The following is a 27308-nucleotide window of genomic DNA, read 5'->3' on the forward strand; positions in this document are numbered from 1 at the left end:
GAAATCAAGGGATTTTTTAACATTTCTAAATTTCTGTAATATTTAAATTCAAGTCAATTTGCATTATTTTTGGTAAGCAGAAAAAAAACCTTTTTTTTAATTATAAAAGAAACTGTCAATGAATTATTTTATTGAAATAAAAATTCTTTACAGTCATCCTTGTTGATAACTTATTTTATACCTATTTATATCCACTTCCATTAATGGTGAGGTAAAATATCCCTATTTCCATTTTTATATATATTTATGTGTATTTTTTGGTATTGAATTTTATAGTAAAACCAACATATTCCACCATGTGAAATATTTACTCTCTGATCCATAAGAGGGAGGGGAAATCCTATTTGTAATATAAAGTAGACCAGTTGAGAGTAAAATTAAAATATGAGTTGAAGGGGAAAATTTTTACTTAAAACAGTATTCTTGAATTGTATATAAAAATAGTAATTTGGTGCCAGGATATAAGTTAATAGAAGGAACGGGAAGAAACCACACAAAAAAACAATTCTAAAATGATCTCTGCATTTTTAATTTCTTAAAAGGCATGTTCACAGCACACTCCAAGCAATGGTTTGCTGCTTTTTGTCAAACAGTATGTCAGAAAACAAAGTTTTAAATGATTATTTCAAAAATTAGTTCTCCGAAATTTCTGTAAAGCCAATAATTGCCAGTGATCTAAATCTTTATTTCAGAGTAGTAAACATTTCGGAAATATAAGCCTACCCCAAATAACACTTCTCTGAAATGCAATTAAAAGCTATATAACAGAAACAAAAATAAATATTTTTCTAGAAAGAACATATTTGGCATTTTAAAATGATGTTAAAAGAAAAGCTTCTAAATGTAAATAATGTTTAGATTTTTACTTTCTACTACTGGACAGAAAGTTTGGGTCTTTACTGGTTCCAGTATAACTTCAGTAATTGGAGGAATGATTATGTTGTAGTTAATAAACTTCAGTCCTAACAAAGCCAATGTACTTTTCCAGTACTGTGATTGCTTTTCTCTTAAAAAAAAAAAAAAAAAAAAGGCAGTGTGTAGCCATTGCTAAAAACTATTAAAAGTGTTTTTTAATAGGCAGCTCAAATTAGTTGGTTTGTTTGGTATCTGACTTACTTTATACATATTTTTCATCCTTTACTATCTCTAGTTATTTTTCTCAAAATTAATAATCAATAAGTATATGGTTTTAATGAAATGTAATCTGAAGTTTCACTGATTTCATTAAAATATAGCAAGTATAGTTAAGTCTTATATTCTGTCCCTCTAAATAATTTACATCTCCATTATAAATGTAGAGCAGCCATGCTGTGAGTTATATCCCAACCTTTTAACCTAAATGTAGAAAAGTTGAAAATTAAATTTAAAATTTTGGTTGCTGAAGAAGTTCTCATATATTTGTCTCTTTTAGAAACCTATGATGCTTTTCTTGATTATGAGCATGGGAAAAGTAGCATTCTGTTCATTTTTAAGATGTACCAATAAAAACTACATTGCTCAGGCCTATTCCTACTAGCCATTCTGAAACCAGAATGGCTAGTAGGAATAGGCCATTTGTAATCTCCATTTGTAATACCCACTAAGGAGAAAACACTTTCTTTTAGAATCATGGTCAAAATCTGGAAGAAGAATTGAGAAAGGCTAATTTTAGGCTGATAAAATAATTGAGCAAAAATGCAACACAAAACAGGAAGGTGAATATCGCAAAGGTGTGGTCACAAAACCTCCCTTGTAAACACATCTGTCCTTTCCTTCCCATATTTAGAAATGTTACCTAGTTTTCAAATTTCTCATCAAAACATTTTATATCATGAGTCATGTAAAATTCAGTTTCCTTCAACTAGATGATCCACAGCTGTTAAAGAATTATATTATCCTGTTCATAAGATGAGAGGTAGTGACATTTTATTCTCTCAATGCTTAGCTAAAAATTCCACACATCTGGCACATGGGTTACAAGGGGGAAAGCACAGAAGCACCATTGTTCACCCCTCCTTGTTTTGGTACGTCAAGTCACCCACAACTTCATTAGCTATTGCAGCCGACAATCACCACTGTGTTGACAAAGAAAGCAGTGGGCGCAGGTACTATTCATCACATAGCACTGGCGGGTCTCCATCATCTTTCAAAAATGAAGCAGCTTTCCTTCCATTCTTCTGAACATGATCTTCATTCATTTTCTCCAAAGCTTCTATCTACAAAATCAATACAATGAATTCATTTGTCAAATTCCTACTTGGCAGAAATCATACTTTAGATGAAGGCAGCATTTTCACTCTCTTAATACTGAGTCATTCCTATTGATGCTGGCCTTGAATTAGAATTACTCTGTGTGTGTGTGTGTGCGCGCGCGCACACATGTAGGTACATATACAGATGTTTTTACTTGACTATACTCCCAGGGTCAATATTGCATATATCTATGAAGCTAGTAACTGGAAAATGATAGGTCTTATTGTGCACTCCATAAAGCTTTTCAGGAACAGAAAAAGGAATTTTCAGCATTTGTAAACAACACTAACACCTACTTACTGAGCTATTATCTTGTGCTAGTATGCCGCAATTTACCATCTTTCTGGCACTCCTCTTGTAGCCATAGGCTCCAGCAGAGAGTGGCCAAATTCAAGTCATACTAGGGAGTTCTGGAGCAGACTGTGTAATCGTTCTCTGCTTTGGTAAAATGTTGAGAATCATTAGCTACTGTTTCACTTTTTAGTTTTGGTTCAATTCTGAGCAATCTTCTAAAAGGAGTTCTGTTTGCTTACCTGCTTCAGTGACTGATTACATATATACACACTATATGTATAGCATATATATTTTACATATAATATTTATATTACAATATATCAGATCACATATATTATATTATATACAATATTATATGTATATATATATATATATATATATATATATATATATATATATATATATATATACACATATAATATATATATATTTGTACCAGGGATTGAAGTCAGGGGTACTTAACCACTGAGCCATATCCCCAACCCCTTTTTCTTTTTTTCTTATTTTTTATTATTTTAAGACAGGATCTTGATAAGTTGCTTAGGACCTTGCTAAAAAAATTGCTAAGGCTGGCTTTGAACTTGCAATCTTCCTGCCTCAGCCTCCTGAGCCACTGGGACTACAGGTGTGCACCACAGCACCTGGCTGGTAACTGATATTTTAATAAAAGAATATTTCCAGGGATGATGACATCTAACTTCTGGTGTTCTATTAAGAGCAGGTACTATGTGTTACTGGTACCTGCTCTTAATAGAATGTGCACCAATTTCCTCACTCTCAAAGTAAGGAAAATAGGCCTAAACTAGAAATACTCGTTCATCTTAACCAAAACTGAACTCCTTGAAGAAGTATTTTGCTATATGTTTATGCTAAGTTTTAGGCCTGAAAAAGACTGAGAACAACATCTCAACAGGAAAAAAGTCTCAATTTTGTTTTGAAGGAGGAGAGCATAAAATTAGCTCTAGGTTTCTAGTATCCCCTCTATGCATCTTTTCATCACCAGCAAGGAAAAAGAAATGTATTCACTTACCTCTGCTAAGAAATCAGCTTCATTGTCTGCTGAGATATTCAAGCCTGAAACGGCATTGAAGAGTTCCCGTTCATTAAGGGCTTCCTTTACTCCTCCTTTCTGGAAAAACTAGTAACAAAATGTAAGAACATCAGTAAAAGACACGATTCTCTTATAAACGAAACAGTATACTTGTAAGGCACCACTGAATTCTTAAAAAAAAAAATTATTTATTTATTTTAGGTGTAGATGGACACAACACAATGCCTTTATTTTTATGTGGTGCTGAGGATCGAACCCGGGTCCCGCCCGCGCTAGGCGAGCGCTCCACCGCTGAGCCACAATCCCATTTTTCAGACACTGATATTCCCACTTCAAGTTTAACTATACTCAGTTCTCCTTGATTTTGTCCTCTACATATTCATTTCATCTCTTAGATTTCGTTTGTCACACTGCATCTTCTTCAGCTATAAAAATGGTCTATATAAAATTGTTTGGCACTGCTTTGAATGTGTAGATATAACAACATGCACTAAATCTCCTGAATTAAAAATTTCAAGCAGGCTCAGAAGTCGTTTCCAAAATGAAGTTATTCCGTCCTTTAGAAAGATCATTCCTATCTAAACCTGTTGCTAACAACTCATATCCCATAGAAATGGCAAACAACCATGACCCAACTTTGGGCTTCCTTCCAATCCTTTTACTTTGCTTTGCAGTGATAGTGACCATACACTGTCCTACTAAGGAGACTGTTCTCCTTTTCATGGCAACAGTAATGGCAGTAAGTATGCAGACTTTCACTGTATGTCAGCTTCTTTTTAAATGTGATGCACACATTAAATGTCTACTCAACTGCTTGAATAGTTAAGAGCCAAAACCAAAACTTATCTCTTGGAAATTTTGCTCAAATGTGAGGCACAGAATCAAAATTTGCTGAAAATCAAATCTGATAAATTGATTTTAAAAATGTTTTTCTTTTAGTTGTCAATGGACTTTTATTTATATGCAGTGCTGAGACACATGCAGTGACTCACACATTCTAAGCCAAGTGCTCTACCACTGAGCTACCCTAGCCCTGATCTTTATATTCATATTCTAAAGGCAGCCAATATCCCTTCCTTCAATTTCTAAGAATATGGCCATCACTTACTTATCTGAGTAGTAAAAATATTTAAATCTGTTACAATCTACACTGGTTACACACCTACCTGTGAAATATTCCTACAGTCACGGAACAAGAACTCCAGGCCATGAGGATGGGTTGGTTCTACAGACTGACTGACATCAATCAACCAGACCTATTTAAATAGAGAGCACACTGATTTATTTACATTCAATAATTTATACCAGGTAATTAATCTGAACTTTAACACAATGTTCTCCTCACCTTTCCAGCATGCCACAGCATGTTATACTCGCTGAGGTCGGCATGTACAAGTGTACATTCATTATATAACTGCTGCATCAACTGGGGGAAGAAAGGCAAACATTTAGAAAACTAATTCTAATTTATCTACATAGTTAAAATGTGTACAGCATCCAATATCTTCCAGAAAAACAAAACAAGGTTATAAAACTTATTTTCTTGTGATGCTGGGGATCAAACCCAAGGCTATGCTCATGCCAGGTAAATGATCTACAACTGAGTTACAGTCCTAGTCCAAAAAACTTAGTTCCTCTTTACTTTGTGTAATCTAGGTCTAGAATTTTGCTGTCATTTAGATAGTGAAGAAACAGTGAAACAATGGAGAGTAACTTGTTATTTCCTCACCCTTGGGATAGCAAGATCAGGAGACCAAAGGTCAGATTTGGATTCTCACGTAGGTAAGATGGCAGTTGTGTCTGCAGTCAATAATCAGGGGAATAAGGGAAGCTACTTCCCTTTATAAAAGGACAAATATCCCTCTATGAGTACAAACAGGAAAGGTAATTTCCTTCCAAACATGTTAGAAAAGAGATACTCTTTTAAATTAAGTAGCATAGTATATTCATTATTGATAGTGATTCCTAGCCTTGTAGTAGAACCCAACATTATGTATTTGTTTTCTAGCCTAAATAAAATTAAATAACAAAGGTTAATCATCAATTTAATCACCAACCACTCATGTCCCAAAGAATCCAGAAAAATTGCTTGATTTTCTTTTCACTCTTCTCTTATTGGAGGCAGGGAAAGGTGGCTCTTCTTTCTAGTACACCTTCACAAATTATTTTCAATTAACACTTTCATATTCAGATCAATTGCTGCATGACATGATGTCTCCATACAAAGACTATGCAAAAGGCACATAAGTTTTGCCAGTGTTCAATTAGAAAAACAGAGGAATCACAACAGTATAGAAGCATTTTCTTAAGGTAAAAGGCCTCAACTATATCCCAAGTATGACTAACTCCCTTAAGAGTTTTGACATATGCCTGCATTCCCTACTACCTTCAATTTTCATCATCCCTTTTTTATAGTGAGACCAATTCAACTTCTTATTTCCCAGCCATACCCACAGGTCCCTCCTTCAGAGCCAGAACTCTCAAAAAGACATACACACTAAGGAGGCACTTTACCTACTAAGTCTAGTAACATGAATATTAAGGTAGTTTTGTGAAAAACAGCTTCATGCTGTATATCACTAATGTCAACAATGAAGCTTTCTCTTGCTCCACGAGTCTCTTAAGTTTTCTAGAACTAATCAAGATACCAAATATCAGTATAAAAATAACTCTTTGATGTTAACATTCCTTTACAAACTGTAGTTTGCCCTTATTATCACCTTTAAATAATACTGTTTGAAGAAGTTTTGTTTTTTTTTTTTTTAATTCAGAGAACGATTTCTTTTTTCTTTTGATATGGGGGGTTCCTATGTTGCCCAGGTTAGCTTCCAATTCCTGGACTCAAAAGTGATCCTTCTGCCTCAATTTCCCAACTAGCTGAAACTACAGGGGTATACCAGCACACTAGGCTAGAAATGTTTTTTAAAGTTAGTGTGTGAAGCTGGGCATGGTGGCACATGCCTATAATCCCAGCAACTTGGAAGGTTTAGGCAGGAGGATTCTAAGTTCAAGGCCAGGCGTGGCAAGGCCCTAAGCAACTTAGTGAGAACCTGTCTCAAAACATAAAAGGAGCTAAGGATACAGCTCAGTGGTAAAGGGGATCCCTGCTCTGAGAGAGAAGGTCAGCAGTATGTGAGTGCTTTTAAAGACACAACTTACATGAAGAGTTTGATAGTAGGCGTCTTTCATTTCTTCACTACTGAGCTTTACTTCTTTTAATTTAGGGGCTGGAACTTGATCATGGCCAATAAAAGACATAACTAAAATGTGTTTCTTGAGCAGTACAACTGTTGGACAAGGAATTCCCGCTCTCTGCATTCTACACAAAAAGAAATAATTAAGAATGCAAAGATCAAAAGGAGAAAGTATGTCATTTATTTAACAAATACCTAACACAGGCCTGCAATGAGGTGGCACTATGTCCCACCCTAGCAACATGGGAACACAAAAACACTAAGAGAGAGACTCTGTCCATAGGAAACCCATGGAGTGGTGGAAGTAACAGCCACATGAGGAGGTTAATAGAGGGAAGTGTGATACATAATGTTGGCAAAGATGTGAGCAGGCACTACAGGAGCACAGAGGCTTTTTAAAAGAGTAGGGGGGCAAGAAGACCAAATTAAGACACTATGAGAAAATGCACAGAGACATTGAAGAGCACAGTCCATTTGGGGAATGCAGATTAGTCAACATAGCTGGATTTGTGAGGACAGGGAAGGGCAATCTGTGAAGTTATCGAGATGGTCAAGTTTCATGTCACAAAAAGGTCTTTGAATTCACACTAAAGATTATGATAGCTGCTGACAAAGTGAGAAATGCAGGCATGAGAGCTTAGCTATATAGAAATGGGATTAGAGAGACAGCAAAACCACCGAAGATATTTATTCAACTTGAAAACTGTAAGTAGAAGAATTTTGCAACTAGTAAATGTGGATAATTGCTTTTGAAACCAAACATCTTTAGAAAAGAACCAAACTTAAGTTTTCTATAGATTAATAGGAAGATTTAATTAATGGGAAAATATTTAATAGGGAACTTAATTTCTTGGTTGAATGAAACAAATTCCTTGATAGAAAATAAACTGCTTAGAAATTGAGAACTAAGTCTAATAAATGAAAGGAAAATCAATTTGATTGGTTAAGATACTAACCCCATCAAATTAACAAATTAGAATAATAAACAACATTTTCCCAAACAAAAAGGGAAATCATTATTTGTACTAAGCCTAACAGGAAGCTAGACAGTTTATAATTCAAAGACAATTCAAATGTGATAAAATTTCTAGGCAGAATATTTTCCTCAAATGTCACTGGGGAAAGAAAGTGACTTTTTTATCCTGAAAGTATGAATTCCGGTTATATACATAGAAATATAACCTCAGAAGCACTAGAATTTCAAGGCTTTTCATTATTTCTATAAATGAATGTAAGAGAAAGCATGGACTTTTTGCCTGGCTAGTAGTCCTCACACTAAAAGGCAATTACCCAAGGTTACTTCTAGCACAATGATTTTCTTTACCTTGTGAGATTGTGCATTTCTTTTTCTGCCCACATGCGGATGATCTTACGTGGATTTAGTTTACTGAAGCGATCTTTAAACCTGAAATCATCTTTAATATATTTGTCACGATTCTTAAACTCATTAAGGGTTGTTTTAAATACCTTGATGGCACATTCTGTAGGTATAGCTTTACCATCTTCCTTTTCATCTTCCATGCTAAGTGGAGAAGAAAAGTTAAATAAGTACAAGTTATCAGTTCATAAGTGAAACAATTACAAAATAAAAATTCTATAACACTAAAGTAGATCTACCTTCTCTGAGAAGGTCAAATTTTTATTTATTTATTTATTAAAGCCTTCAAGTTAGAACTTGGGTTTTGAGATTTTTATTTTTGTTTGAGACAACGTCTTGCTAGTTGCCCAGGCTTGCCTCAAGCAATCCTCCTGCCTCAGCCTCTCAAGGGGCCAGGACTACAGAAGCATGCCACTGTACCTGGCTGGTTTTCTTTCAAATAAATTGTCAGTCAGTTTTGAACAGTCCATTATAAAATATTCTTCATTTAATGACCCTGATTGACCAAGGAATCAAGCTTGAGAAGCAATGAAAAGATATGCACTTTAAAATGGGACACAGTCTACCTGAGATGGTTTAGGGGCAAAATTCAATAGGAGCAACACAAAGAGTGGTTTTTAAAAAATAACTTTCATTCCTAGCAGATATAAAGGTGTGTGAAGGGGTCCCTGTCCTGTAAGTATGCAAGGAGGGCAGGAGAGAATCAAAGAAGCACGTGAATGGACAGGGCTCTTTGGATTGGAAAGGGCAGCAAGGCTTCATGGCACAAATGGCACTGAAACAGAACCAGGACAACAGGTAGGACCTGACGATATTAGCAAAAGCAGAGGTAGAAGCCTCAGGATATATCTGAGGAATATTAAACACTGTAGTTAAGACTAGGCTGGAGAGGAGTGAAAGAAGCTGAGCTGAAGGGATGCGGGGAAGACAGATCTATGATGAGCCTAGTCAAATCCCCAAAGGCAGTGAGGAATCCTGAGGGCTCCTGAGCATTCTCAAAGACGCACAATCAAGCAACCACAATATCAGGATGGGAGGGAGCGGGGAGAAGCTTGAGTGTGGGGCTGACTTGTGACATACTCCAACTATGAGCTGCTGAAAGGGCCCAAGTCATGGTGGTGGCAGTGGGGATAAGAGGAGGTGGCTGAAACGAGAGCAGTATTTACCTTTAAATATCTGAAGGGATATTAATCTGAAGTGAAAGGAATGTATTTCCAGAGAACAATCTGAATCAAACTACCAACCTTCATCTGTACCTTATTCTCCTGGTTGATTCCTTGTCCTCCTCCACTTAGCCTTAAAAGGTCAGCATCCTCCAAAAGATTCTAAAAAAACCCCACTTCTCCTTCTGGGCAATTGTATATAGCCCATAGCTTTAAATATCATCTCTGTATGTATAAAACTCACATTTCCATCCCAGTCCTTAGTTCCTCTAGAACTTCAGGTTCATTTATCCAATGCCAATTTGACAACATTTGGTTGGATGTCTAGCCAGCATCTTCAACTTTACATGTCCAAAACAAAACTCTTGATGACTGCTACCTTAACTTACACTTCCCTAGGGTCTTGCCTCAGTAAATAGTACACAATTAGATGTTCAAGCCAAGAGACCTCCCATGTCCAAAGGGTACAAACTTTTTATTCTGCCTTCAAAACACATACCAACAGTTGTCTCCAGTATCTTCACTTTCACTATTACCCAGAGTCCAAACCACCACCATTGCTCATTTCAACTGCTACAATTACTTTTTACTATAATGCTCTTTCCTCATAGTAGCCTGAGTCATCTTTCGAAAATAAAATCAGTTTTGGTTCCCACTGCAGTTAAATGAACAGCAGATTATTGCCCTGGTTCACAATCCTGCCTACACCAAACCCTGCCAAATTCTCCAGCCTCATCTCTCCTCTGCATATACTGTGCTCCAGTCATTCTGGCTTTCGGACTTTATCTCAAAAACCCTAAGCTTGTACCTGTCTGAAAGCATTAAGCACTAGCTGTTCTCTAGTCTAGATTGTCCTTCAACCTGACCTATGAGGTAGCCTAGATGTGTCATTCAAGTGTCACTTCTCAAAGAAGACTTTCTTATTCTACTAATCAAATTCAGTCAATGAATCACTATAACAGTCACTATGACATCGCACATAACTGAAAATTTTTATTTAATATCGTCTTGGAAGAGTGTTAGAGAAGCACACTCTGCAGGGACCCTCCTTGTACCATTCATTGCTGTACCCTCAGAACTTAGAAGAGGACCTGGCACATGGTAGCTGCTCAACTATTGGTGAATGGACGGAGTGACTTTCAGGGAGAGAGATTAAGGACATACAAAGAATCTAAAGATATCACAGACAGAAAAGGCTAGATTTTGAGGTGATAAACAAACTCTTTGTCATTAGAATAGTTTAACCATATAGTACATAAGGCCCTATCAAAAATACCAGAGAAGGGGGATGGGGATATAGCTCAGTTGGTAGAGTGCCTGTCTTGCATGCACAAGGCCCTAGGTTTAATCCCCAGCACCAAAAAACAAACAAACAAACAACCCAGAGATTTCTTTTAGAAGATTTGTAGGAAAGTCTAAATATATGATTTATCTTATCATTTTCCTAGTTAAAAAATAAAAAAAAAAACCAACACTTCCTTATTTCTTAGCAAATTATACATCCCCCCCCCCCCTTATTTTTTTCAATACACAGGGTCTAGCTATGTTACCCAGACTGGCTCCAAACTTCTGGGCTCAGTAATCCTGCTGCATAGCATTCCAAGCAGTTGGTATTTTAGGCATGTGCCACAACATCAGTTTCTTCTAACTTTTTTTTAATTGATTTTTTTAAAAAAAATAAATGACAGCGGAATGCATTACAATTCTTATTACATGTATACAGCACAATCTTTTTTTTTTTTTTTTTTTTTTTTTGTTAAATTTTAATACTTATTTTTTAGTTATCAGCGGACACAACATCTTTGTTTGTATGTGGTGCTGAGGATCAAACCCAGGCCGCATGCACGCCAGGCGAGCGCTCTACCGCTTGAGCCACATCCCCAGCCCCAGCACAATCTTTCATATCTCTGGTTGAAGACATCAATTTGTGTCTTCATACATGTACTTTGGATAATGATGTCCATCACATTCCACCATCCTTACTAATCCCCTGCCTCCTCCCTTTCCCTCCCACCCCCTGCCCTATCTAGAATTCATCTATTCCTCCCATGCTCCCCCTCCCTACCCTACTATAAGCCCGGTACCTCCACACATGTACCTTCTAATCTTATTGTGTGAACCACAATCCTTATCTAACTTTAAAAGTATATAAATGTCCAATGAATAAACATCTATAGATGGTATACTATATATATTCTACAAATAACTTTTTGTATTCAACATTGGTTTTGTTTTGCCTATTTTTAAAATGTAGGTTGAGATATAATTTTATTTCAATGCCTTTCCTGAATCTACCTGACAATGACCTTGTTCTGTTGTTATTACCTGCAGTGAGGTCTCACTTGTATAACTGGGCATTCTGTTATTTAATTACCTTTTATTGACCATAACCATTCCTGCTAGAATGTTCTCTCTCCTTGGCATAAATTCTTTGAGAGTGTAGAGAATATGTTTTATACTTTACTCCCTGAAAAGTATAACACAACTCACTATGTGAGCAATTGTTGACTACAGGACTGAAGCTGTAACTCAGGGGTAGAGTATGTGCTTAACATGTGCCAGGCCTTGGGTTAAATCTTTAGCACCAAAACCATAAACAACAATAACAACAACAAACATTATCAATGGCTTGACCATCTGGAAAATGCCAGAATCTAGAAGAGCTTTGTAGAAGGAAGAATTTTAAGCTGATCCCCACGAGTTTTGCACCCCTTATATAATAACTCCCTGTCCTTGAGGGAATTGGACAGCCACTTCCTAGACTAGGTTACAATATATAGCAAAGGTGACATTTAGACAAAATCTTAGCAGAATGAAGGAAAAGATTCTCCTGCTGGTTTTCACAGGAACTATGAGGGCCTGTGAGGGGGTCACATGGTGAGGATCTACAAGGCCAGGAGTTAAGAGCAAGCCAGCCCCAGTTGATAGCCAACAAGAGTAGGAACTCCTATACCTTCACTTTCACTACAACCCAAGTCCAAATCACCACCATTGCTCATTTTAACTGCTAGTAAAAGGTGCCAAGGGAAGAGGACTCCAAGTTTCAGAAAGTAACATGGCCAGGCCAACACTTAAGACTGCCTTGTGAGACTGTAAGCAGAGAACCCAATTGAGCATAGAACCGAATAAGCCAGGCCTGAACTTCCTGTCAGCAGGAACTATGAGAAGATGGGTGTTGTTATTGTTGGGTACCACAGATAGAATCCAGGGAGGGTTTACCACTGAGCCAAATATACAGCCCTTTTTATTTTAATATATGGTTTCACTAAATTACTCAGAGGTTCACTAAGTTGCCGAAGCTGGCCTTGAACTCACCATCCTCCTGCCTCAGTTTCCTGAACTGCTGGAAGGGTATTATTTTGAGTTGCAAAATTTATGGCAATTCATTACATATAGCACATTATATATGTTTTTGAAAACATTTTTCAGTTGTACAAAACCGGATGCTTTCTAGATTTGCTAACTTAAATGCAGAAACAGATTATGATACCAATACCACCAGAAGGAAAGTAAATATTCATTATATCAAAGTATCATTAAAAAAAAAAGATTTTGTAATTGTTAACTTTTTAATATAGAAAAGTCAAGAAACACCACTGCTACAATAGCCAACTAGGGGCCAAAACAGTGAACAAATTCATATACTCCTCATTTTGTGAGGCCTTTCACTGCTTAAGAAAAAGAAAAAATTCATAGTCTTTGCACCAGCAATTTCATTATTAGTAATTTAGTCTAAGGACATATTTGCAAAGATACACTAACATATAAGGATATTCTTATATGTAATGGAATGCACTCTTAAAAATGGGGTGGTACAGGCTAGTAATATAGAAAGGTCCAATTTATATTAGCTAAAAAAAGATCATGAATATAGAGTATGATCTTTTTGCATATGCAAAGTAAAGGACAAACACATACAAATTTCTGTAAAATTATAGACTTAAAACTGTTACTAGTGGTTTCTTTTGGAGAAACAGCTATTGGACAAGGGTAAGAAAGATAAAGACTACTTTTTCATTTTAATCCTTTCTACAAGTTTTAATCCACCACCATAAGTAATCTTTCACTTTTAAATAATCTGTATTATTTATTTATATTGCCTGGACTCAGGAAATCCTCAGTTGAAATTTATAAAGAGGGAAACAAACTTTAAAGGAGGACATATATGCTGACTAAAATTAATATCAATATTATCTAACATGATCTCATTTAGCCTGACAAAAATCCCATGAGGTGAGATATAATTTTTTTAATGAGGTTTAGGAACTTGTTCCAGATCACATAACTTGAAAATGTAAGCTCCAATGTTAAACTCTTTTCTTTTTCTTTCTTTCTTTTTTTTTGGTGCCAGAGATCAAAACCAGGGACTTCACTGAGTTACACTCCCAGCCTCAACATTCACTTGTACCTTCTTCATTTTTAGAACTTAATAGTATAATTCAATATATTATCATGTATATGTGTTATCTAGAAAGGGAGACTAGTTTAATTAAATACTTAAGAAAACTAAAGACAAGAACTTGACCAAGTCATTTAAAAACTCTTAAATACAAAATGAATACCTTTTATATCATCTAGATTTTCTATAATACTTTTTAAATAATTTTACTTGCCATGCAATGTTAACTCTGACTTTGTATAAATCTGTTAATCCTGGGGAGAAAGGATTTCATATTTTGTTCATTTACCTCCCTCCATATGCATGAAAGACAACAGATTCCTTTCCTGTACTAATACAGCCAGTGATTGTCTCCAACATTCCAGAGTTGACCATTTTATACATAAGTAAACGTGTCTTAGGATCAACTGCTTTTTCCTGCAAAAGATAAAATACTGTAAGTAAAATGACTTATTATAAAATATTTTCTGATGGCAATTATCTAGAATACAAGTAACAATAAATGTTGGTGAGGATTTTGGGAAAAAGGTTCACTCATACATTGCTGGTGGGACTATGAATTGGTGCAACTACTCTGAAAAGCAGTATAGAGATTCCTCAAAAAATTTGGAGTGGAACCACCATTTGACCCAATTATCCCACTCCTCAATTTATACTCAAAGGACTTAAAATTAGCGTACTATAGTGATGCAACCACATCAATGTTTATAGCAGCCCAATTCACAATAACCAAGTTATGGAACCAACCTAGTTGCCCTTCAACAAATGAATGGATAAACAAAATGTGGTATGTATACACGATGGAATATTACTCACCCAGAAAGAGTGAAAATATGGTATTTGTGGGTAAATGGATGGAACTGGAGTCTATCATGCTAAGTGAAATAAGCCAGTTCCCAAACCCAAAGATAAAGGGGAATAAAGGGAAGGGAGGGAAATGGGAATAGGAAAGACAGTAGAATGAATAAAACATAACTTTCCCATGTTCATATATGAACACACAACTAGTGAAACTCCACATCATGCATGACCCCAAGAACGGGATCCTAAGTTATACTCCATGAATGTATGTCAAAATACACTCTACTGTCATGTACATCTGAATAGAACAAATAAAAAATCATTTTCTGAGTCATTTCTAAGATCTAACATTCAAAATACATATTTAATTTTTAAAACTTTATTATTTAATTTACTTAGATGTATATCTTAAAAGAGTGCCATGAAGATACATTTCATATAACTCTAGTATCTCTGAGAGTGAATAGCTAAAAGAACCATTCCAAGTCAGATGCTAAGGGGAGTCATAGCTAAAATGAGGCATGGGGCCTGGAGATCTCAAGGTCGGAGTTCAGATAGTACCATGAGGCTAATATGGGTTTAGTGAAAGTCTCAAGTTTGTGCTGCACAGTCACTGTTTCTGTAAGGGACATCCTTAGGGGCAGGGTCAAAGGGCTGACAGCAGAGCTGCAATTGCCAATGTCCCAAGGGAAAGAGAGCTTCTGAAAGGAGATCGCCCAACATGGTCAGTTTGGAAGGAGTTTTGAGAGGAGTTTCTAAGTGGAGGACAAAGGGCAGAAGTGAGCAAAATCAACTTAGGCCCATCTCCCCTCCAGCCACACCCACCCACAATCTGCACTAGAACTATCTAAAGATTAAGAGTTCCATCTCAGCACCACATAAAAATAAACAAAAGTATTGTTTCCATCTACTTAAGAAAAAAAAAAAAGAAAAAAGAAACACCTCCACACTCTGGGAAGAAGCTGGTCTCCACTCTCCTCCGGTTTGCTATGGGCCCCAATGTAAAGACTCTGAGGGAGGTAACTCCCAGGTGCTCAAGCTCAAGAGCATCAGCAGAACCAGCCCCAAGAAGGAACACTTGCCCTGACAGTGGACATCACCTTCCTCCTCACAGCATCTTAGTTCTGGCATCTTAGTTCTTTCTTCCCGACAAAGCTGGAAAGGAGCACACTTTTGGCCTCTCTAAGGGAAGCCTAGACATGGAGTCTATACCATATTATTTGTGCCTGCCCCTTCTGCTCCCTCCTCCCAGGTAGGGCACTGAAATAGACAGGTAGAGAGACAATCATGGGCTCTACATGGCCCTGGCTCTGGTAATGTCTGGTGCCAAACTGACGCTTAGGACTCTCTGTCCACTGGTGCCCTCTCTCTTTGTCCCCCAAGAGAGACAAAGATGCTCTTTGAAAGAGCAAATTGAAACATGGGGGGCTGGGGACGTGGCTCAAGTGGTAGCGCGCTCGCCTGGCATGCGTGCGGCCTGGGTTGGATCCTCAGCGCCACATACAAACAAAGATGTTGTGTCTGTCGAGAACTAAAAAATAAATATTTAAAAAAAAAATTCTCTCTCTCTCTTTAAAAAAAAAAAAGAAAAGAAAAGAAACATGGGAAGCACCAGCACTATTTTACCACCTGCCACCCCTTCCCCATTATAGCAATAAGTATGTTTTCCTTCCCCTACTCCCAGGATTATGGTTAGGGTTAGATCCAAATATATAGTAGACACCCTTGGAGTGAGAAGCAATAGACAAGATAGCAAGGGGTACCTAACAGGCATGTAATATACAGATAGCATCTCTCTCCATAAGGTAGAGGCAGAGTCCCTCTCCTTCCAAAACCCCTGGCTTTTGACTTCCCCTTCCAGCTTTAGACACACTTTCCAACAAGCTAGGCCCCCAACCAGGTATCCTTGGCCCCATTTGCTCTTCTGTGTAGAACCTATGCAACACAGAGACACTTTTGGAAACCATGAGACAATGCCTCCTTCCTTCTAGCCCCGAGCCAGGACCAAACACATAGGACCTTGCCTGGCCCACCCTATGTGGTCCTCCTGCCTCCAGGGTCTTTTTCAAGAGATTTGGCTGTGATTTTCATAATCTGTCCTTAATCTAAAAAAGTAAAGTGGAGATTTAAAAAAAAACTGAGATACTAAATCAAAATCTTATTTTATCACCAGTTTAAAAAGCTCTAACATTCCTACTATTTTTCTAAATATTTAACAAAATTAGTTTATTATCAAGATGGTAGGCATTATCAAGAATTCATTAGAGACTTATAGGTCACAAATATATCAATAGAGAAATAATTTTTTTTAAAAATCCTGGAACGTTCAGATGCAATGTAAACTATACAGTCCAAATTAATTATGACCACTAAAATGTACGTTTTGAATAAGTAATTAGTAACCATTATGTTAAACCTGAAAAGTCAAATGGCAAAGTCATTTAGACTATATTTACATCTTTGATTCAAAAAACCAATCCTGTGGAAAAATATCAAACATAAAATTTTATTTTGTTGTCCCTCCCACACTCAAGTTTTCTAATATGAATATATTAAAGGAAAAAAAATCTAAGATCCTTACTGCAGTAGAATGTTCCTTCTTCTCATGGAGGCGGGCACTTCGACGTTCTTCTGAGTAGGCATGTTGTTTTAAAGCATTGAAAACATGGTTTGACAGTTTTAAATCCATTCCGATTCCATCTCCTACCTGAAATCCAGGTGCAAACTAACAAAAATAGAACAATTAGCATCTAAATATTTTTAGTTGGGAACAGAAAAACAAAACAAAAACAGTGAGAAGTCTTTACTTGGAACAGAGTTCCTACTCAATAGATAATCATGCTATAAAAACAAAACGCAGGGCTGGGGCTGTAGCTCAGTGGTAGAGTGCTTGCCTCACACATGTAAGGCACTGGGTTCGATTCTCAGCAGAAAGAAAGGAAGAAAGGCAGAAAGGATGGAAAGGAGGAAGAAAGGAAGAAATTGTGTCCAATTACAACTTAAAAAAAAAAAAAACCATAGGTACTACACTGAAAAATAAGTCACTAATACAAACAGGAGAAATGCTACTAAAAAATTACAGTCCAAAGGAAGGTACTTATTCTATACACAGAAAACGCCCAATTATACCTAAAATTAAGGTCTTTCAGTGTATGCTTTGAACCTCGTTTTAATATCAGCCAAAGTACACAGTACTGTATTGTGAAGGCTTACCAAAGAAATCAATATCATAATTATTTATGAGAACTGAGTTAGCATAGCAAGTTATGCCCATCCCATCTATGACAATTGCATTGTAGAGTTGTATAGCACAATTAGATAGCCACTTGCCACATCTGGATATTTAAATTTGAGCTAATTAAACCGAACTTAAAATTCAGTTCCTTAGTTGCTTCATGGTGGCTACCATACTGGAAAACACAGATACAGAGCACTGTCATTAACACAGAAAGTGTTAATGGATGGCAGTGTTCTTAAACCAGATATGAAATATTTTTAGAAATTATATACTTAATAAAATATTTACTTAACAAGCATTTGTGTTCTAAGGTCTGTTTTCTATTAATCATAATATTTATGGAAGTTAAAATGTTATCTTTTAAAAATTGGATTTCTCCCTCTCATTCCCAGCTCAGTTATCACTGTTATGTATTTATTGGGTAGGGATGCTATTGATAAAAAATAATATGAAAAATGAATGTTATATAAGAACAATTTCTTAATTTTATGATCAATGTTAAGTCATTTTAATTTTTTAAATAATATAGGGTTTTATTCTGAGATACTGTATATTCTCAAGTGGTTGAGTTTGCACGATATTGCTACATTGCCATATAAACAGCTAATGTCTTCAGAAAGACGGATTTTTAGAAATTTAAGATATTCTGCATAGAATCCTGTTTTCAAAACATTCAAACAAAACTCTTGATTCAGAGATGGGTATTCTCTGTAACTTACATTTTCCATTCTTGCTGTATTCTTTCTGCCACAGACCACTTCATCATGTTTGGTGGTGATATCTTTTCCTTTTCCAATAAAACCCTTTTTGGGAGTAGGAACTGGTTTTGCTAAAGGCAATTAAGATAAGCCAAATATATGAAAATAAACATTGAATCTAATGGAGTAAATCATTAAATGAGATTCCAAAATAATTCACTGGAAAAATTAAGTTTTCTATACTATTCTATTCTATCCCCCCAAAACTAACAGCTTTGATACCTGGTATGTAGGGATCATCGCGAGTGTCCTGCCAGTCAACCTCATCTTCGGAACTATCGCTGTCTTCAAAAGGATGCACTTTTCGATAATTTTCAAAGGAAATGGAAACTTAAAAGGAAAAAATAGTTGAAGATTTATTTAGGAGAACAGTATAAGAATTTTCTATCACTCAATGGAGTTGTCACAATAAGGTAATAATACCTTTGCTATCGCCATTGAATTTTTTTTCTTCACGCCTAAGCTGTGCATCATATTCTCTGTCAAATTCCATCTGTAGCATCTGAGCCAGCATTAGGTCGCTGGAAGTATCAGTGTTTTCTCCAGAAATAAATGGTCCTTCAGCAACACTATTCAAAATAAAGTGATATAAACTAATATAATGTGCTGGTGCAAACAGGGCCTGTTGATTATGACAGTAGGATATGCCTTTTTAGGGTTAGAATTGTATTTAACAATGGGCAGAAATCTACCAAACCTTCTCTTCACCTTCTCCTGCCCAGGCAGCCTCAAGACCAATGGCCTATACCTATGAGAACACCAGCCAGGATTAAAAGAGCCAGAAGAGAATGCTATTGGGTCTATTAGAAAATTCAAACTGAAACCCAGAATGTATTTTTTCTGTGTTCTAGTTAAAGGATAAAAATTTATAAAAAGATAAAACTACAAACACTTCAGAACTACACCTCACCTAGTTCAGCTGTTACATTAATAAGAAATAACAAAACTCAAGAGAAAGAGTGGTTTATCCAAGATCATATAAGCTGAGTATCTTTTATACCAAATGCTTGAGAACAGAGGTTTTCAGATTATGGAATTTTTTCCTTTTTTGGAATATTTGCATAGAATTTATCAGTTGAACATCCCCAATATGAAAATTCATATTTGATATACTCCAAAATCTGAAACTTTCTGAGTGTCTTTTGAGCACCCAAAGCTTTTTGGGTTGTTGAACCTGTACAGAAAACCAGTCACATAATCAGGACCAAAATTTAAATATCAGTACATTCCCAATATTGTGCTCTTTCTACTGCACTGCTTTTTTAAATGTATTTAATTGCTTGTCATGACAATCATTAATCAAATCCCTAAACTTTGTTATAGTAAGCTACAAAATAAAATAGATATTTTGTGAATTTTACTTACGAAACCTCAGGAAAAGCAGCAGCTTCTTCTTCTAACTGTAATTCTTTAGCCAACTGTTCACTCATTACATCAGCCAAAGAACAGGATATTGTGTTTTGAGGGGTAGCCCATGGACACTATTAAAAACAAAAACAAAAACAAACCTCATAATTAACTTAGAAATAAAATGAGGGTCCCTTTTGAAAATTAAACTGGTTAAATGAACACAAAATGCAAGACTAGTTATTTGAAGAAATTATCTTAGAAGTAAAAATATCACCTAGCTCAATTTAAACAAGGATACACACATACACACACACACACACACACACAAAAAAAAAAAAAAAAAAAAAAAAAAAAAACAGCCTGAAGTACTTTCTGGCCTATTCTCATAGTTGAGGGAGGCACCAGGCTATTATGGTATCATCTCAACAACCAGAGTTCAAGTTCCTCCCGTTTCCAATTCCTTGCTTACTGAGCAACCTTTGGCTTATGATTTGGTTTTCCAAGTAGATTCTCTCATAGAAATAGACAATACCAACTAGCACAACTTAAAACCCACTTAGAAATTATAATTAATTCTAATTTAAGTATTAAATCTTAGTTTTATACTTATAAAGTGTGTCTGCCCCGTCTCAAGACTTTCTAAAATAAAACCAAAAAGAACCACAAAAATTATATTTTTGAACCTCAGAATTTGAGAGACAGACTCTTGAAATAATATAATTATAATCAAAATAATATTCTGAGACTCTTCTTGAGCAACTGGCCAGTTGGCCTTCCTCAATGACATCTGTGTCTCAACCTTTTCTTTTTGGTCCTGGAGTTTGAAGTCAGGGGCACTTAACCACTGAGCCACATCCCTAGACCTTTCTTGTATTTTATTTAGAGACAGGGTCTCACTGAGTTGCTTAGCACCTGGCTTTTGCTGAAGCTGGCTTTGAATTTGTGATCTTCCTGCCTCAGCTTCCCAAGTTGCCGGGATTACAGGTGTGTATCACAGGTATGTACCACCGTTTCCAGCTGTCTCAGCCTTGTTGAAACACAAATTCTAAATTTATTTCACTATTTTCCTAACTAATCTTTTTGCTATCTTGCTTACTTACATTTTTCACACCAACAAAAGTAAAAAATTCAGATTTGATTGATTCCTCATCTAGATCTCTTTTTATTGTTTCCCACTGCCTTTGGGATAAAGTTCAAACTCATTTCTTTACTAAGTGTCTAATATGGTATTTATCATACAAGGATATCTGTATTAGCCCCAAATTTAATTAAACAAGATTAGTCAGCACAGGCTCTCTATCTAGTCTAAGAGCCTTCAGGCATGGCTCTGAGAGACAACTGGACAACTGACCCTTGTACAGGCCTCATAGCACTTTGGTTCAGGAACTGACTTAGCTCAGCTGTTTGGGTGGAGTACTTAGGGGTGATAAACAATGATAACTATATTTATGCCTGAGTGAATCAGAATCAAGTTTCATTTAATCTCACACGGAGATTCAGGAGGTACACCTGGTCCTTAGCACATACCTACATTAGCCATCGCAGAAATGATCCAGACTTATGTATAAGGCCAGACCTAGGGAGAACAGGGAGGCTTCCTCAAGTTCTGGTGTGACTCAGAGTTTATCTGTCATTGAGTACATCCCTGATAAGTCTTTTGTGGTCTGGCAACTTGAAGCTCTCTGTAATTTACAGATCATAGCTAATCTTTTGGTTACATGATTCTGCTGGTTTCTTTCTGCTCTTTAACCTGGAAATACTTGAATCAAAATCAATTAGTTTTGGTTCAAAGTCCAGGTTCCCAAAGGCAGATAACTTTATTTTCTAACTCAGAATTCTCATTCACATTTGACGATAAATAATAGTAGCATATCGGAGAGCATTTCAATATTCCCCGTTATTTAAGCAGCTTAGCTAAATACAAATAACATACACAGATTATTTAAATCATGCCGTAACCGAGTAGTTGTAATATCTTTCCCATTTTAAAGGTTTGGAAATGAAAATAAAGACAGGCTTTCTAACTCAAGATAAGACTGTAGGTGGAAGTGCCGATGAGACCTGACCCAAGGTTGTAGGACTCAAGAGGCTACATTTCTTTGTCTTTTACTGCAGCTTCCCTAATTGCCTTCCCTGGAATGTGAGAAGCAAACTCACTTATTGTCTCTAGTATAAAATCCACATTCCTCAGAAAGGAATGCCCTTCACAACTTGCCCTCACTTACTTTTCCATATCTAACACTCATAGATCCTAACTAATTATATACCAAATATGGCATATTTCACCCCTCCAAACCTTCACTCATTCTTTTCTCTCAATAGTTTTTCTCTGTTTACATCAATTAAATGTTACCTCCTCTTTTAAGACTATCTCCATCACCAGACAAAGTTGGACTCTTGCTTTTGTGTACCTACACACACTATGCAAACACTTCTATTTCATGACCCACTGCTAATTAGGGTTCATATATCAGCCATGATGAAGCACAGGCTCCTTGCAGGGTGGAGTCTTCTCATCTCCAGAGCTCAGCATAGAGTTTTGGACATAAAGAAGCATTCAAGTACTTACTGAATAATGTGCTGCGAGGAAACAGTACTCAGTTAATGGAACTGCCAAGCTGTCCATAAGCTGCAAAGGTCTGGTACCTTTTGACATTCCTACTATTCTGAAGTCCTTTCCTCCACCCTTTCCCACCCACTTCTAAGGCTTCCAGTCTTTTGACATATGTGAACTAATTCTGTAAAGATATTAAAACATTAGTTGAGAATTTCTCATAAGAGGCAAAAATGATGGGCAGCAATTTGGTCACTGCGAGGCAAAGATTCCCTACTCCTAAGAGTCTGGATCAGAAAGAGAAACACGTAGAGATAACATACAGCACCTGGACACCCTAATGGTCCCCCTCCTACTGACTTTGCTCCTCAGAGCCTCACACTCTAGAGTTACACTTCCCGTACCTCTGCTGACCAACTTGGCTGGGCCACCTCACTCTGAAGCAACTTCCTGGGGTGAGGTAAATAAGTAAAGATTTCAGAAAGGCTGCCAACTCCACACTTTGAAATCAAATCAAACTCTTCAACCAGTCATCAAAAGCCGTCCGCAAAAATTTTCCACACTCTGTGAGGGACAGCTTTGGAGCAGGGAGTAATTCCTTGGGCCTGTGCTCATCTCACTAAGGGGACTTTGAAAAATTTACTGGAATCTTCTCTTACCAACAGGCACCGGATGATAATATATTGGAGAATTCTCTGCAGGTGTGACTCTTCAGTCAATCACTATTAAATGTTAAAATTGTAATAGTAATAAACCCAAGGCAATGAGGGAAAACTCACAATCTTGCTCTATCCTTGCTATCCAAAGTCATTTCCTACTATTCTGTTCATCAACAATAGATCCCCATAACACCAAGATTTCATGAAAAATCCCACACAGTTTCTAAGGGCTTTCAAAGCCCATAATCAGCTACATGAGTTTTTTCCCCATTGCTAAAGAACCCTAAGACCAATCCTGTCTTCCTCTCCTCTGGGAAACTGCCACTGACCCCTGTTCCTCAGTATTCTACTCCACCATCACATTCTCCCACCCCTGGGTGGCTATAGATTAGATAGAAATCATCCCCCTTTCCTTCCAGGTCCTAAGGATGTATCCTCTGCTGCCTGTCCCACTTTCTAAAAAGGTTTTTTACTAAAGACAACTATGGAGAAAGAATCAAGCAAAGTAAAAAATGGCAAACACAAAGGAGGCACAATGCAAAAATCCAGTCCTCTTACTTGAAGTAAACAAAAAACACACAACCTGGAAGAAGATCCCTTTTCTAACCAACAGCCAGAAGATTAAACTCTAGGTAGAATATTAAAGTAATTTTACATCTCAAGACAAAGGTTTCGGGAACAAGAGATCTGATCTACACACCACCACTATCCATTTTTAAATGAATATTTTATACTAGTTTTCAATTTGTAGAAAACTAGCAAAGATAGTAGAGTACCCAAACACTCCATATCCAGTTTCCCCTACTATCTTATGTTTGTGTCATGCATTTGTCATAATTAATGAACCAATATTTATACATTAACTAAAGTCCAAACTTTACTCAGATTTCCTTGGTCTTTCCCTGATGACCTTTTTCTACTTCAGAATCCCACCTGGGACAGCACATTACATTTAGTTGCCATGTCTCCTTAGGCTACTCTTGGTAGTGAGTGTTAAGACTCTTCTCATTTTCATGACCTGGACAGTTCTGAAAAAATACCACTAACACATTTTTCCACAGCTCTCTCTCCAACAGAGCTACACATTTCTTCACTTTCACCTCTAGTTTACCAATCTTTCCTTCCCAGAATGTCTCCTAAAATTCTTTGTACATAACAGCAGCTTGGCATTTTATAAGCAGCACCATAGGACTCTGGTGAAGGAGACCCCAGGGCCCATTCAAAGAATCTGCAGAGTCAAAAATTCCAAAATAGTATTAAGACATTCTCTTTGAAGCTTATTCTTTTATCTGTAGAATTTTCACAAGTCCATATCATATATCATATGTGATGGCATCATCACTGATGGTTAATGGAATGTGTGCATGTATATTCTAGCATTTTCTAGAATTTTCTAAGGCAGCAAGTTTAGGACACAAATGTGCATATTTAGAGATTTAACTCAATTCATTCTCAGTATTTCTATTGTACTCCTATTCTGCAAAAATGGATTTTTTTTCATATACTTCAAACATATTACAACAGATTGAAAGAAAAAAGAAAAAAAAAGAGATGAGAATCCAGCTATCTTCTACTGAGTGAAATGTTAAAGAGAGTTTAAAAAATATAAAACAATAATATTCTCTTCACTAATTTTCTTTTGAAGGCTTTTTAAAGATTTGTTCTAATTAGTTATACATGATAGCAGAATGTATTTCGATTCATTGTACACAAATTGTGCACAACTTTTCATTTCTCTGGTTCTACAAGATGTAGAGTCATACCACACCTGCAGTCATACATGTACCTAGAGTAATGATGTTCACCTCATTCCACCATCGTTCCTGCCCCCTCCCGTTGAAGGCTTTTTAAATATAAAAATGTTACTTATGAGCTGGGGTTGTGGCTCAAGTGGTAGCACGCTCACCTGGCATGCGTGCGGCCCGGGTTCGATCCTCAGCACCACATACAAACAAAGATTTGTGTCCACTGATAACTAAAAAATAAATATTTAAAAAAAAAAAAATTCTCTCTCTCTCTCTCTCTCCCTTTAAAAAAATGTTATTTATGTTAAGGTGACTTTTAAATAACTTAAAAGTTTATTTCTCAGTTTTAATTTCAGCCATGATAAATGTCAATAGATATAACTAATATAAACAATAGTGGTTTTTTTTTTTTTTTTTTGGTTTTCAATGATTTTTTTTAAAATGGTACTGGGGATGGAATCCAGGGCTTTGAACATGTTAGATAAGTGCTCTACCATGCTGCTACATCTCTAGCCCTTGTTATTTTAATGCAGCTAGAGCTAGGGCCCAGACTGGTTTTAAATTTGCAATCCTTTTGCCTAAGTCTCACCTGGGATTACAGGGGTGCACTACCACACCTGGCTTCAAAAGTATTAAAAGGTCCTAACCAAAAAGTCTTGAGAATTATTAGCCTTAAATCTTCCTTCCATTTTTCAAGGCCTTCGTCAAATGTCTACCTGCTTCCTCCATTCATTCTAGTTTTCTACAAGTTTAGAGAAGAAAAGGGTTAAGTGATACTTTTAGCCTTTTTAAATAGTTTTGTTTAGAACATTAATAAACCCTAGGAGTGTATTTATTGTTAAATGATGAAAATGGAATTTTGCGGTTTTGATTATGTACATTTAAATGACAATATAACATAAAATATTTTCTTAATCAGTTCGGTAAAATTGGTTTTGAGGTTAGGATCTATTATGAACAGTTTGTCTCATTTGACATTTTCACCAGGCTTTGTGGATGTTTAACTGCAGGAATTTAACATAGAGTATATATATTTGTTAGTCTATTGATTTTTATGTCCACTAATCACATTTACCAATGTAATGTCTTAGATTTCTCCTAAAGTTGTATAAGAATTTTTAAAACCAGGCATGGTGGCTTGGCTTGTAACCCCACAACTCAAAAAAGAGGCATATGCTGGAGGGTGACAAATTTAAGGTCAGCCTGCCCAACTTAGCAAGACCTCTCAAAATAAATAGGGCTGGGGATGTAGCTCAGTGGTAAAGCACAACCAGGTTCAATTCCCAGTATCACCAAGAAAGGAAAAAAAACTTTTATAAAATCAACTTTTCTTAAGAGCTAATTATTTACCTCCTTAACATAATTATTTACCTCTTAACATAAGTTAAGACCAAGTCTAAAGGTCCAATAAGATTAACAGGTAACCTTTTGAATGAAACAAATGTTCTGTGTTTGCATGCAAAGGACAATTATATAGTTAAAACTGCTGGATTTCTTCACAACCTTAATTTGAGGAACACAAATCCCAATGTAATTGCTTTTGCTCTCAAGCAATCCTCAATAATGCGGCACAAATCTTTTCACCCATCTAATGAATGTAACATCAAAAGGAGCAGCCTGAAAATCAGAAAACAGATGTGAAATAAAGGTATAAGTTTTCTATTCTACAGAAAAAAACTTCCACGTTAACACTGAAAATTCACAACCGTTTTACAGTATGTAGTATACACTTCCGTATCAGCGTCGGAGGAGGGAGGGTCTGCCTGCGTTCCATACCACTTCCAAAACAAGAAATCACAGAACTGGGATAACCACATTTATTAAATTAAGAAAAAGCTTCCTAAAGCAACCTTCTGTCTAGCTTTCTATGAATTGGACTGACTCACTTGGCCTGTGAAAAACAAGATCGTGTTCGTTTCCCCTCAAGTGTCAGTGTCTGTAAAGGGAATTATATGCAAACATATGCTACAGAGACTCAAAGGCAAGGTAGGCAACTAAAGACAGAGCCCAGACCACCCAGGGCCACCCGCGGGAGCCCTAGCCGCCCTCCGCTGTCTCTTCCCACTACCACACCCCGGGAGCCCGACTGCGGTTCCCCCGTCTGTAAGTCGTCGGGGTCCCGCCCCTCTAACTGCCTGAGTGACTTCTCCCAGCGTTCCGAGAGAACCTGCCCGGGTGACCAAGGCAGGTTACGCCAGCACGACCACCACTCACCTTGCTGGGTCCCCAGGCCGCTGCCCTCCCGGGCTCAGGTGATGCTACTTCGACCAGATCCATTGGGGGAAGAAAGCAGCAAGAACAGAGCAGAGAGGTGGCAGGGCGGGAAGCAGGTTTTGCCGAGGAGAGAGATGGCAGGACGGGAAACAGGGTCTGCTAAGGAGAGAGGTGGCAGGACGGGAAGCAGGCTCTGCTAAGGAGACAAGCGGGGCGGCGGCGACTTGCTGCTGGTGCCGGAGTTAGGGTGACAGATGGCGGCGGCTGCCGCCGCGTCC

At 36.9% G+C, this 27308-nt stretch overlaps 1 protein-coding gene across 2 annotated transcripts; it reads right to left on the reverse strand.

Annotated features, from left to right (window-relative positions):
* Positions 1-505: 505 nt before the first annotated feature.
* Riok3 (RIO kinase 3) lies at positions 506-27308 on the reverse strand. Of its 2 annotated transcripts, XR_013089027.2 has the most exons (14): positions 27031-27308; positions 19874-19989; positions 18932-19077; positions 18731-18838; positions 18470-18579; positions 17094-17237; positions 14001-14128; positions 8096-8293; positions 6737-6896; positions 4923-5003; positions 4744-4833; positions 3557-3664; positions 1577-2195; positions 506-1509 (listed from the first exon to the last, which is right to left on the reverse strand). XR_013089027.2 is itself a non-coding variant. In XM_076836800.2 (13 exons), the coding sequence occupies exons 1-13, from the start codon at positions 27091-27093 to the stop codon at positions 2088-2090; spliced, it is 1560 nt and encodes a 519-aa protein (XP_076692915.2). In that variant the 5' UTR covers positions 27094-27308; the 3' UTR covers positions 506-2087. The 2 variants fall into 2 exon arrangements, 1 of the variants encoding a protein (XP_076692915.2); XM_076836800.2 differs by having other exon boundaries at positions 506-2195.

Source organism: Callospermophilus lateralis, chromosome 17 (genome assembly GCF_048772815.1).
Source record: "Callospermophilus lateralis isolate mCalLat2 chromosome 17, mCalLat2.hap1, whole genome shotgun sequence".
NCBI lineage: Eukaryota > Metazoa > Chordata > Mammalia > Rodentia > Sciuridae > Callospermophilus > Callospermophilus lateralis.

What these genes read in the sequence shown, in the direction of transcription:
- Riok3 (XM_076836800.2), bottom strand. Translation starts at nt 27,093, where the DNA reads ATGGATCTGGTCGAAGTAGCATCACCTGAGCCCGGGAGGGCAGCGGCC. An exon ending in AGAAGGAACATTCTACTGCA is followed by an intron (nt 14,129 to 17,093) that starts GTAAGGATCTTA and finishes TATCTTTTGCAG; the next exon opens with GAAAAAGCAGTTGATCCTAA. An exon ending in AAGCTGATTTCTTAGCAGAG is followed by an intron (nt 2,196 to 3,556) that starts GTAAGTGAATAC and finishes TTGATTTTGTAG; the next exon opens with ATAGAAGCTTTGGAGAAAAT.